At 36.2% G+C, this 13,263-nt stretch overlaps 1 protein-coding gene across 9 annotated transcripts in view; it reads right to left on the bottom strand.

Moving 5' to 3' along the window:
• The window catches only part of LOC112809530 (sodium channel protein type 1 subunit alpha), a 143,924-nt gene that overhangs the window by 31,697 nt on the left and 98,964 nt on the right, over positions 1 to 13,263 (bottom strand). For all 9 annotated transcript variants that reach the window (XM_073882996.1, XM_073883002.1, XM_073882998.1 and 6 more), the window contains 2 exons: positions 12,870 to 13,226; positions 10,949 to 11,431 (listed from right to left, as the gene is read on the bottom strand). In XM_073882996.1, the coding sequence (XP_073739097.1) occupies positions 10,949 to 11,431; positions 12,870 to 13,226 (840 nt within the window). The remainder of the gene's footprint in view (positions 1 to 10,948; positions 11,432 to 12,869; positions 13,227 to 13,263) is intronic.

Raw genomic sequence — 13,263 nt, 5'->3', positions numbered from 1 at the left:
GCCACTCTGGAAAACACTGTGCAGGTTCCTCATAAAGTTGAAAATAGAGCTACCCTTGACCCAGCAATTGCACTACTTAGTATTTACCCCAAAGATACAAATGTAGGGATCCGAAGGGGCATGTGCACCCCAATGTTTGTAGCAGCAATGTCCACAATAGCCAAACTATGGAAAGAGCCTAGATGTCCATCAACAGATGAATGGATAAAGAAGATGTGGTATACACACACACACACACACACACACACACACACACACACACACACACACAATGGAATATCATGCAGTATCAAAAAATGAAATCTTGTCATTTGCAACGATGTGGACGGAACTAGAGGGTATTACACTAAGCAAAATAAGTTAGAGAAAGACAAGTATTATATGATCTCACTGATATGAGAAATTTAAGAAACAAGACAGAATCATAGGGGAAGGGAGGGAAAAATGAAACAAGATGAAACCAGAGGGGGAGACAAACCATAAGAGACAATCTCAGGAAACAAACTGAGTGTTGCTGGAGTGGAAGGGAGGGGTAGGAGGGATGGGGTGGTTGGGTGATGGACACTGGGGAGAATATATGCTATGGTGAGCACTCTGAATTGTGTAAGACTGATGAATCACAGACCAGTACCCCTGAAACAAATAATATATTATATGTTAATAATAATTTTAAAAAAAGAAAAAAAATAAAAACCAATAAGGCAGGGCACCTAGGTGGCTCAGTTGCTTAAGTGTCTACCTTTCACTCAGGTCATGATCCCAGGTTCCTGGGATCTAGCGCCATGTCTGCTTCTACCTCCCCACCCTCCCCTCTCCCCCTGCTCCTATGCTTTCTCTTTCAATCTGTCTCTCAAATAAGTAAATAAAATCTTTAAAAAAACCCAATAAGGCCAATTAATTCTTCCTTTTTTGTTTTTAAATTAAAATTTAATCTTACTTTGAAGTCCACTATCCAAATAATAAAGCATTTGGTTCTCACAGTTAGTTTTTGAGAGTATAGATTATTTTAAAAATCAATTTTCATATTTAAGTCATTAATCAAACTTTAATTTACCAACAAGCTAGTTCTTTTGAAAATATGTATATTTTCACACATGACTGTCAAGCTAAATTCTACATTGACCTGTACTGATCATGTATTTTCTGCAGGCTGACTTAATAAGTAAGCTGAGAGAATGCAGGGACCACCTCATATCTAAAGCATCCACTTTGTCTTGTACGCCAGAGCATTCAATAACCACTTATAATGACAACACTGATGGTAAGAGCATTTTTCCTCCTCAGTGGATTTATGTAATATTCCTGCTTTTAAAAAATGTTCTTTACAGTAGCAAATGATTTTGACCTTGAGGGTGAAGCAAAACAAAGCATAGCAAATAAAATACTCCACAATATTTTTTAAGAGTAAATGATTAAATGGTTTTTTCTTGTTCTCTGACTTGATGTTACGATGTTTATGTTTTTATTTTAGACTTTGCTACAGGAAGCTTATTTATAGGGTTTAATCGTTCAATTTATAATAAGTGATAAATTTATTAAAATATAAATCTCAAATTCAAGGGTCAAAGGGATACAGAATATGTGTGTGCATGTATATGTATATATATATTTTTTATTTTTGAAAAAATACTTATTTTTAAAGATTTATTTATTTGTTTGAGAGAGAGAGTGTGTGCCCACAGAGGGTGGAAGGTGGGGGGTAAATGGAGAAAGAGAATGTCAAGCAGACTCTGAGGTGAGCTCAGAGCCCAATGCAGGGCTCCATCTCATGGCCCTGAAATCATGACCTGAGTGAAATCAAGAGTCAGATACTCATCTGACTAAGCCACCCAGGAGCCCCCAAAATACTTATTTTTAAAGCTAGGCATGTATTATTTTAAAAGTGGGCATTTTATGTTGTTATATATACTTAAATACATATATATCTCAAATCATTTATAAATGAGATGCCCTACATCAAAAATATTAGTATTAATATTTTATTGTGTACATTAGGCATTAGTAAATATTTCTAGTGTACACTAGCATATTGAAAATTTAAATGACCCCATCAAAGTATCTCAACAAAGCAACAATATAATATCAAAGAAAAATACACTGTACTGAGATTTAGCCTATCCACAGAGTAGCTGGAAAAGTCAAATATTAATTCATTAATTCCCACATCATCCCTAAAACCCAGATGATATCTTCATCAAGTTGTGGGTTGGAAGGGAAGTCTTCAGTGCACTATTCAAATTTACTAAATATTAACTTGCTCTTATCAGTTGTGAAATCCAGTGTTAGTCAAACACTTCACCAAGGCAGAAGGGAAAGTGGAGGAATATAGCTCTAATATACTTTGAATTCTGCTTTAAAGTATGTCAAACATGAATTTTGTATTGATGATTAGATATAAGAGAAATAGAACATCTCATCATATATTGGACCAACAGAAAATTATTGTAACGCAAATAAGTTAGAAACACCAAAAAAGGTCTGCAAAATTGCATTTATAATTCCCAAGCTAGAAGTCAAAGTTGTAAATCAAATGAGTATTTTTCATTGTTAAGTTCATTTTGCTGAAAGGGCATAGAGTCTCTAGTGTTCTTTTGACATTAATTTTTCATGATAAATGATAACATATTTAACGAATATTTAATGAGTGTCTACTGACTGGAGGAACTGTGTAACTATATATAATGAAAGGGTTAAGAGTTCTGTTTTGAGTCAGACAAGCTTGGGTTTGAATCACAATTAGTGGTTTTATGGACTTTTAGCAATTATCTTCACCTCCTTAAGCTTTAGTTTCTAATTTGTAAAATGGTCCTTATGTCACATGATTGTTATAAGGATCAAACAAGATAACACATGGAAAATGCTTGCCATGTGCTTACCTGATAAATGGCAATGAGTTTCATAACAGTATTATATAGTTTGTAATGTGTGTAATTGCTAATATTTGACCTTTCAACTACCAAAAATATCAGATCATGCACAAAAACAAGATTAGGACCTGAAAAAGGAAACAGTGAATATAATAGACCTAGTACCTGCCCTCATGCATTCACAATCAGATGGAAGACACAGATGAGCAAACAATTGTCACACACTATAATTGAGTTAGTACAGGGTATCTTGAAAGCACCACCTAACTCAGTCTAAGAAGGGAGGCTAGAAGAAAGTAACATTTGGTACCAGAAGGATGAGTTGGGTGGGGTTGGGGCAGGGGAAGAGAATGGCGTAAGAGTATTCTAGATTGAGAGAACAGGCACAAGGATCAGAACTTGACAAAGCATGGGGAGTTTTAGGAAACAAAAGACCAGTCAGTGTACTTGGATAGGGAGAGGTGGAGATTACTACTATGTGAGGCTAGAAATGTCCATAATGGTCATTTTCTGCAGGGACTCGTAGGCCATGTTAAGTGGTATAGACTGTAAGCAAGGGGCAACTCCTGAAAGGTTAGAAAGAGAGGTGAGCTACAACCAGATCTGCCTTTTAGAAAGACCACTTATTATGTAGAGACTAGACTAGTGAGAGGGAACATTTGTGAGGGTTGCAGCAGTTAAATCTGAGAGATGATGGAGGTCTGCCATTGTGTGGAGCTGGTGGAGATGCAGAGTAGATAAAGATGCATCAGAGCTGGTGGTACCTGGTAATTGATCAGATGTAAGGAAGAAGGAGTTTGGGTAGCCACTGGTTAGATGGTAGCCCTCTTCACATAGAATAGTTGCCATCTCATAAAGATCATGGCCCTGAGAAACTATAGCTCAGGATAAGGAAATAGACAAGAGCTGGAAAGGACACACCCAACCAATGTCCAGACGGGACTCTACAAAGAGCTCCATGAACATCTGTGAGGCAATTATATGAAAAATCTGAGTGTTTTCTTTTCTCCTCCTTCTTCTCTCCTCCCTGCTCCCTCCCCAGAGAGAAGCTGCATCCAAAAGCAAACTGTTTACTTAATTTGACTTAGGAAGAGTCTTGCTCGATTTGTTCATTTGTATACTTTCAGAAGGTATGACTGATAACATGAAACATGTCATTAACTTACATGATGCCAATTAACACTGATCCAGCACCTCATTTGTGCTAGGTACTGTGGATGTTACTAGAAGTACGAAGATATGTATGACCACAGTTCTTAATCTCGAATTGCTCACAAGATTATAAGTAGGATAGACAGATATACAACAGAGAAACAGAGTGCAATGCATACCTTTCATTGTATGCAGCTAGTAGTTCTAGCTGGGGGAAATTCAGAGGGCTTTCCAGAATTAAGAGTTGTTTGATATAGTGAGCAAGAGAGCAACAATATATTTTTGTGGAGTGAATACATGGACAAAGTCGCGAATATTGATACAAAGGTCATTTTGTTTTGTTAGATTTTGCAGAGAATGGCAAGGAGAAGAAGGTAATTTCTAACAAGAAATGATGGAGTCCAAGGACAGAAACTTCATGGAAGCGTGTGACTAGAACTGAGCTGAGTCATGGGGAATTAGACTGATGAAATGAGTCTGATCAAGGCTTTCCAATTGCTCATGATATATTTAAGACTGCCTTTTTTTCCTCCCATGGAAATGTGTTTCAGAGGGTAATTCTAGTGATACAGATGAAATAATAGGACCGGAAGTGGGAGGTCAAGATTGGAGATGGATTTAGGAGATAAAATCCACAGGATTTAGCAGTAAATTTGATGAGGGCCTTCCAATTAGAGAAGTTGAGGATGAATCTGGGCTTCTCATAAGCCATTTGAGAGCTTTTATGGTTGGGAGGAAAGTAGCCTGGCTTTTTGGAAGCCGGGGAATGATAGAGCTTAAAGAATTAGGAAATACTGCAGACAACCAAGTGAGATAGGGTCACTGAACTTGGCAAATAAGAGAACATCAGTGATTTTTGACAGAGAGAAAGGTAGCGGAAGAAACCGGAAAGAAGATGTTTGAAGGTGACTGAGCAGTGGAAAATGGGAAGACAGTGAGTATAATTTAATCTATCTTTTAAAGAAGACTGGCAATGAATTCAAGGACAGAAACTTAAGGAAGAGAGGAGATCAAAGGAATGTTTAAAATTTGCATGATTTTATTTTATTTTAGGATGGAAGTCTTCTCCATTTATGTAAGTTTGTGGGAAGGGCTTCTGAAGGAGAAAGCGTAATATGGGATGGAGGCAGTAGTGGCTACTTCAGAGACCATGAGAATTTGTGAAGAGACCATACAGAAAGAACAGTTGGGGGCATACACACCTATCTCCCAGAGATTCTTAATATCCCCAGATATATTGTGTGATGCTTTTCAGTGGGGGAAAATTATGTTATCATGGTGTTCATGAACTGGGATCTTTGCAAAAATCTTTGTACATACCCATTTTCATTCAGGATTAACCAGAAACTTCCTATTCTTATTTCTTTATTTAACAGGTATTTACTGAGCACCTACTATATGCTAGGCACCATGATGAAGGTGGGCTGTACTTTGGTAAGTGAAATGCACTAACCCCTGCTCTCAGGTACATTTAAAAACTGAACATCGTCCATATAAGGCATTCACTGTAGGCCTTTCTGTGGTAGTATAAATTTAGTCTGCTGAGCAGTATATGCTTCAATTAGGAATTATCATATGTTCTTTAACCCAAATACAGTAAAGGTAAAAGCATTAAATGAAAGAATATCCACAAAGCAGCCAATAAATATTATTTTAACATAGATGTTATAATTGAGAGGGCAAATGGGAGTCTAGAAGTAAACGTTCACTACCCATTTATTTATTCACTTAATAAACATTTTGTACTCACTGCGGCCTTAAAGTGAGTAGGACCTGGTTAGTGTTTCACCTATTCTCAAACACTCCATAAGCTAAGGATGCAACTATAGAAGTGCTTCCAAATGATATGGATGATTCTTCCAGGTAGCATTAAATTCGGAAGAGTATCTTCCTAAAACACAGCTTGGAGTAACCGAAGTCCAAGAGAATCAATGCTCTATAATTAGAAGTAGACCTCCATAGGTCAGTATGGGATTCAGAAGATCGGTCTAACCTGCAGGCCAGTGCAGAAGGAAGACAATCCTCCAGGACTGAGGGAGAGGACTCAGACACTTGTGACTATGCCATTAACCTATGCCCGCTGAAGAGGTACTGGTAGTTAAGACCAACTCTAGGGGCGCCTGGGTGGCTCAGTCGATTAAGCAACAGCTTTGGCTCAGGTCATGATCCCAGGGTCCTGGGATCAAGGCCTGCATTGGGCTCCCTGCTTGGCGGGGAGCCCGCTTCTCCCTCTCATTCTGCCTGCTGCTCTGACTACTTGTGAGTCCTCTTTCCCTCTCTGTGTCAAATGAATAAATAAAAAAAAAACCTTAAAAAAAAAAGACCAATTCTATAATGGACACCTATTCTTAGTTCTTCAATAAACAATATCATTAATTTTAAAGTAATGCCAAAGAAAATATTTTTTCAGTCACTGTTAAGGAGATTTTGTGTAATAGTTAAGAACATAGATTGTGTTGCCAACTGCCTAGATTCTTCTAGTGCAGGATCAGTCCTTACTACTTGTGTGACAGTGGCAAGCTACTTAAACGCTGCATTCAATGTCCTTATCCAAAAGATGGGAATAATATCTATTTGCTGGTATGAAGATTGAGTGAGACAGTGCATGTGATATTTTATTAGCATGACCTGAATTACAAAGATCCAAGTGGCATTTCTACTCATTCTAGGGCTCACTCATTGCAAAAATAAGTGTACTTTTTCCCTAACTAGTTTAGTAATATATTGTTTTTATTCCAAAAGGTACAAGTTTAATAACTCAATTCAGTTAAAAAGTATTTATGCAGACAGAATTATAGTAGTAATTGTGCTGTTATCACCTTATGTTTTTGAGCACTTTTAACTTCCAAACAGCTTTTGTATCCTCATGATATTCCTATAAGCACCAGAGGACAGTTGTCTTCCTTTTACAAGTTAGGAAATGGGGTAATATAGAGTTAGTGATTTGCCCACGGTAGAGTTAAGGCCACCAGACTTTTAGTCTCATTATCCAAACAAATCAACCAAAACTCAACAAGTTATTGAGCACATATTTGTGCCCAACATTGCAGTGGGGGCCTCAGAAGACTAAAATTATATAAAATACACTCCGTAACCAAAGAAACTTATTTTCTAATTGGAGAGATATGATTTTATATTGCCAGTTTTGCCCAGTTTTTAAAGCTCTTCAAAATCTAAGCCACCATTCCTTATTATTAATTTTCAGTGGAAACCCATATTTCTAGCTGTTCCATTATTCTTACTACTGCATGAGTCAAGAAACCTTTATGAGGTTTTAAAGATAATTTCTTAGGTTATTTGAATGTACTCTGTGGGTTGAGGTCTGCTGGGACTTACAGAAGTGTGGAGTGTGGCCCATGCTACGCCTTTCCTACATCTGGGGAAAAACACGGGACAATTGTAGAAAGACAGCCGACAAATTTGTCCTGGAATGGGGGACAGTGGTGCATACGTGTACACCTTATGGGGGAAGCAAAACAAATACAGGTCTCCCTTTTACATGTCTCTTCATTTGCAGTCTGTTCTTCATTTTCTGGAAACTGAGGAGTCTGCTCCTTGTATACTCCTGTAGCTTCATCTCCTGTGACTTTATATCCCAGAAACATTAAACTATTATTGTGTCTAAATACATCATGTTGTGTCATGTCTCTAGATTTCTGTATATTTATTCTTTCTGACTGGAATGCTCTTTAGGAAAAAAAAAAGTTTCCTAACTTTTTAAAGGAGTCCACCATAACAAGAATTTAATGAGACAATTTAAAAATGAAACAGAAAATACAAAATCTGTCACTTTTCCAGATAAACCTGTAAAGCAATTTATAACAGAGGGCAGAAGGCAGACAACACAAAAGGACTAACAGTGGAATATGTTACTAGTGACTCTTACAAGAAAACACTGGCCAACAGAGTGTGGGGAATGCTATTAGTAATAATAATAATGACAATTTTTTGAATATTTCTAATTTGTCAGGTACTATGCTAACTACTTCACATTTATTGTCTCATTTAATTCTCCACAGAAAGTATGAAGGTGATTTTATCCCCACTTTTGAGAAGAGAATTGAGGACCGGATAGTCAGGTAAGGCCATGTGGTATGTTGGCTAAAATGGAATCATATAACACAATATCTGGCTCCAGAGAATAATCTATTATGAACAACATTATAATTATAGGCTTTCATGTCTAAAAACAAATGCTTAGGAAATAGATAATAAACAACGACCATTTATAACTTTAACCCAAGGCATTGATATAATTTCAATAATGATCCATAATAGATAAGGCTCATTATTGAAATCCAAGCATGGAAACATTAACATATTCAAATGGAACAGGTCTAGCAGAGCCCATGGTAGGTAACATTGTGAGTCAATAAAAGTATGTCCCAACATGGAAATTCATATTTAAAAGTTGAGAATTATCTTTCTAAAATCCAAATATATGTACAGTTGACCTTGAACAATGCAGGGGTGAAGGGTACCAACACCCTGTGCAGTCAAAACTCCACATATAACTTTTGGCTCCCCTAAAACTCAGCTACTAATAGCTTACTGTTGACCAGAAGCTTTACTGATAACATAAACAGTTGATTAATATATACATATTTTGTATATATATTATATACTGTATTCTTACCATAAAGTTAGAGAAAAAGAAATGTTATTAAGAAAGTCATAAGGAGGAGAAAATACATTTACAGTTCAGTACTTATCAAAAAAAAATCAGTGTATAAATGGGCCCACACAGTTCAAACCCATGTAGTTGGAGGGTCAACTATATATGTATGTGTGTATATATGTATATATGCATTTGCATATATATGTATATGATAATTACCACACATGTGATCATTACCATACATATATGCAAAACTATGGCTCATTTGTATCCTCCATTATCTAGTACAATGTCTGGTGTATGGTAACTGCTGAATAAATGAAGGTAGGCAAAAGAATAAAGGCTAAAACAGAAAGAACCAAAATGATGAGATTACTTTAATACCCTATAGGCTGCATTCCTAATTTAGAATAGAGAACCTTCATCTTTTGAGGCACCTGTCATCAGTATAATTCCACTAAAAGAAGAGCATCATATAAATTGTGCCTTGCTTTGAAGAGAATACAATATAAGACTAAGGAAGCAATGAGGAGAAATAACTTTATATGGGTTTATTTCTGACCAAGAAGGAAGAAATAAATGCTGAACTAAAGTACCAGGAAATTTGTGACAATATGGTAATTTATAAAAGAATATTTACAGAAAGCTAATTTAAAAATAAATGAAAGAAACTGAAATGTAACAGGGATGAATAGAAGTTTCAGTATTGAATATAAAAATTCAACTGGTTGAGATACAACTGCATTTCAATAGCAGTTCTTGTGAAAAAAGATGACGGATAATTGCTTTCCTAGAAGCCCAACATAAATTGACAAGGTAAATGTCTAATAAAGAAAAAAAAACCCAGCAATATCTAACACATTATTAGGTTGAATCAAGAGAAAAATGGAGTCTGGATCATGGGGAATAAAATTATATTTTCAAGTGCGCTCTCATCAGAGCAAGTGTGATAATGTGAATCCTTCAAAATGGTTCTATTAAACAGAGTTAAATGAGATGGAAAAGTTTGATCTGAGTTCCTACTTTGTAGCAAACATATTCAAGCATGTCACAATATAAAAGGAGAGACAGGCATACATATCAGTAGCTAGAACAAAATGTTATGATACTTTGTGAGATGTATGAGCCTAGAGCATGAGTTGTTTATTACCTATGCTCTGCCTTCTATCTCTGGGAACCAAAAAAGAAGCCATCCATTCTGCCTGGGGTCCAGAAGTTTTCATGATCACCACTTTCAAAGAGCTGAAACAGTGTTTAAGAACTCTGCACTCACATTTAAGAACTCTGCACTTCAGGCAACCCCCCACCCCCCCACACACACCCAGACCCAGGGCTTGCCCTCTGATTAGGAAAGCAGTGCATCTGAGTTCAGCATAGGCAGCTGGAGCTTCATTCATCAGTGTTCCCTACATCACGTCATGTGCTCTGGTATCATCTATTCTGTTTAATTACAATTAAAAAAATTACTGGTATAATAAGTTGGCTTATCAACTCCTACTGGGTCATGACTCAGAATTTGAGAAATACTGCATTACATTGTCTCTAAAGTTTCTACTACCCCAATATTTAAATTTTCAATTAATGCAATGATAATCCAAGATATAAAATGATACAGATATGAAGAAATAGAACTGCCATAGTGGTTCAGTGGATAGTCACTTTTTAATAAAAAGATCCATTTTTTTCTGTTAGCCCTGAACCATACAGACAAAAACAGTATAAATCATGGAAAATTTTTGCAGAAAAAGTATTTGCTACGGATGGTCTTTGTAATAAAATTTCCTTTTTTTAAAAGTTTCTTTTTTAATACAACAGAGCATGTGGTAGCTATTAGTCTTCACCAAATATCAAATGTAAATCTGAAGATTCAAGACAAAATAAAAATTGGACTAGAAAAAAAATATTGCCAAATTTATTTTAACAGTACTTTAGAACCAACTTTATAAAAATAAAAATCATTTTAAAAAAATCAGCTTCCATTGGTTCTTTAGTAAAACCCAAATCTTCAATGAACAACATTTGAACTGTGATAAAACTCAAATTAATATCCTGAAAAAAATTATACAATGTTTTACAAAAATGATCTATCATTTTTCCTCCTGAATCCATTATCTGTGGACATGGGAAATGAGATGAGGATCTGCCTACCATTATATCTCTGTACTCTTTCTCTCCCCGTCTCATCACCACAAACCTGATTTACCCAAAGGCAGCAAGATACACACACACATATATATTTATATACAGGCAATAATACATGTATATATATATATAGATAGATTTATACCTACCTACATCTATAAAATCTTACCTCTTTGCTTTCCTCGAGATCTGATTCACTACTGAAGTCCTCTGTGTTTAAATTTTCAAAGTCAGACTCTCCGACAGCAATTGGTACAGTCACAGTGAGGCTGGGATTATTTATGAATGACATGTAATCACTTTCATCAATAATGTATTTTTCAACACTGCTGCCGGTTCCTATTCCACTTGTGGTTCCATTCACATCTTTAAGATAGTCAAGATCTTTTCCAATTTCTGTTGTATGATTGGACATACAACTGTCTTTCTTATTGTTTAGGTCATCAAGTGGTTTAATTTCATCTAAAATCTTTTGTTTTCTAACAAAGGATTGTTGAATAAATTCATATATTTTTCTCTTCACGTAAGCTATTCCCTTGTGCATCCTGTCCACAGCTATTTGGAGATTGTTCATTTCATTATCATCATCCGTGGCTGCAAGATTGTCTGCACTAAATGAGCTCAGAAGCAAGGCCAGAAAGAGGTTCAGGACCTTAAAAATAACACAGACATGATTATAATTTTACCCCAATGTAAAGAAGAGCAGATTGAGGTCACTTATTCCTCTAAGTGTAGAGGAAACTGTAAGTTCTAACAGGTAAGAAAGAAACACCATAGCACAGTGATTAGAAGAAGTTGGGTAATCTGAATTTGTGATCTGGCTCAAAAGCTACCTCACTCCACGTCCTTGGGCAAAGACATGATTTCTGTTGGTCTCACATTCTCCCACTTAGAGAATGAAGAATTTGAATGAGTTAACCTAAGGTTTAGCTATGTTTAAAATTGTATGATTGTAAGAAAACAGATTGAAATATGTACCATACGAAAGTTCTAACCTTAAAAATCACTGGTGTTTGCAATTACGCACTTAAATACATTCTATAGTTCCTTTTTTGATAAACAGAGATACTGAGTTAGATATAAATTTTAAAAAATAATCATTATAGTCCAGAATAAGAATCAGTATCTTAACATAGGCATTGGCACTTATTTTCTTAACCTATTATCTTTCTCATACTCCACTATTGATTAATTAGGAGAACTGTTTATAAATAATCTCTAATATTTCCATAAAACTGACACTTAATATATGTATCTTTTGGAATATATTAAATTTTTCTATACTATAAAGAGTAATTCATGTTTCCAACTTAAGAGAAGAATTGACCAGTTACTCCATTTGGGTAATCTCAGGTCTCATTAGCCCACCCTTATTTTGACTGAGAACCACTAGAAAATTGATTAACCTAGGTTGGCTAAAGCACCTGTCATATGACATAGAGTGATTGAATGTTATATGCCATGAAGAGGCAAGGAAATGGTAAAATCATTATGAACACTTAAAGACACCACTGTTTAGTCCTATACTGGCAAGTAAGATTAAGCTTTCTTTAAAAATTTTTTCGGACGTCTCCCTCCCTTTTCTCTGAATTTGTAAAATGTTCTCAGTATATCCCTCAAGGCCTGTTTTCAGTAGGATACTCTGTTAAAATGCATATACTAAATGTGATGAAATGACTGACAAAGTTAATTTGAATATAAAAATTGTAGGGCCGGGGCGCCTGGGTGGCTCAGTTGTTAAGCGCCTGCCTTCGGCTCAGGTCATGATTGCAGGGTCCTGGGATGGAGCCCCGCATCGGGCTCCCTGCTCCACGGGAAGCCTGCTTCTCCCTCTCCCACTCCCCCTGCTTGTGTTCCCTCTCTCGCTGTGTCTCTCTCTGTCAAATAAATAAATAAAATCTTAAAAAAACAAAAACAAAAACTATAGGGTCACAGCTATATTGCTGTGTTGTCAAAGTGAGACTATATGCATATCCAAGCCTAGAGACTTTATAAATTATAAATCATAGTTTTTGTTTTGGACAAAATGGTCACCATTCTATTATGCTCTTAATCTATTTCTGAAATAGATATCTTAAATGGGTACATACCACCAGGTTTCCAATCACCATGACCATCATGAAGACAGTAAGGCACATGGCTTGACCAGCGACCTCCATACAGTCCCACATGGTCTCTATCCACTCTCCACACAACACGCGGAACACAATCAGGAAGGAGTGGAAGAAGTCATGCATGTGCCAGCGTGGGAGCTCACAGCTGGTGGAGATCTTGCAGACACAATCTTTGTAGCTTTTACCAAAGAGCTGCATACCGACCACGGCAAAAATGAAGACAATGATGGCCAACACTAAGGTGAGGTTACCCAGAGCCCCCACTGAATTGCCGATGATCTTGATTAGCATATTTAATGTTGGCCAAGATTTTGCCAACTTGAAAACTCGAAGCTGGAAAATAAAAAAAAATTAATATATATTATTATGA

This window comes from Callorhinus ursinus, unplaced genomic scaffold (genome assembly GCF_003265705.2).
Source record: "Callorhinus ursinus isolate GAN/ISIS: 27379988/994484 unplaced genomic scaffold, GSC_fseal_2.0 scaffold2, whole genome shotgun sequence".
NCBI classification, from domain to species: domain Eukaryota; kingdom Metazoa; phylum Chordata; class Mammalia; order Carnivora; family Otariidae; genus Callorhinus; species Callorhinus ursinus.
This window is presented reverse-complemented; position numbering and strand designations above follow the sequence as displayed.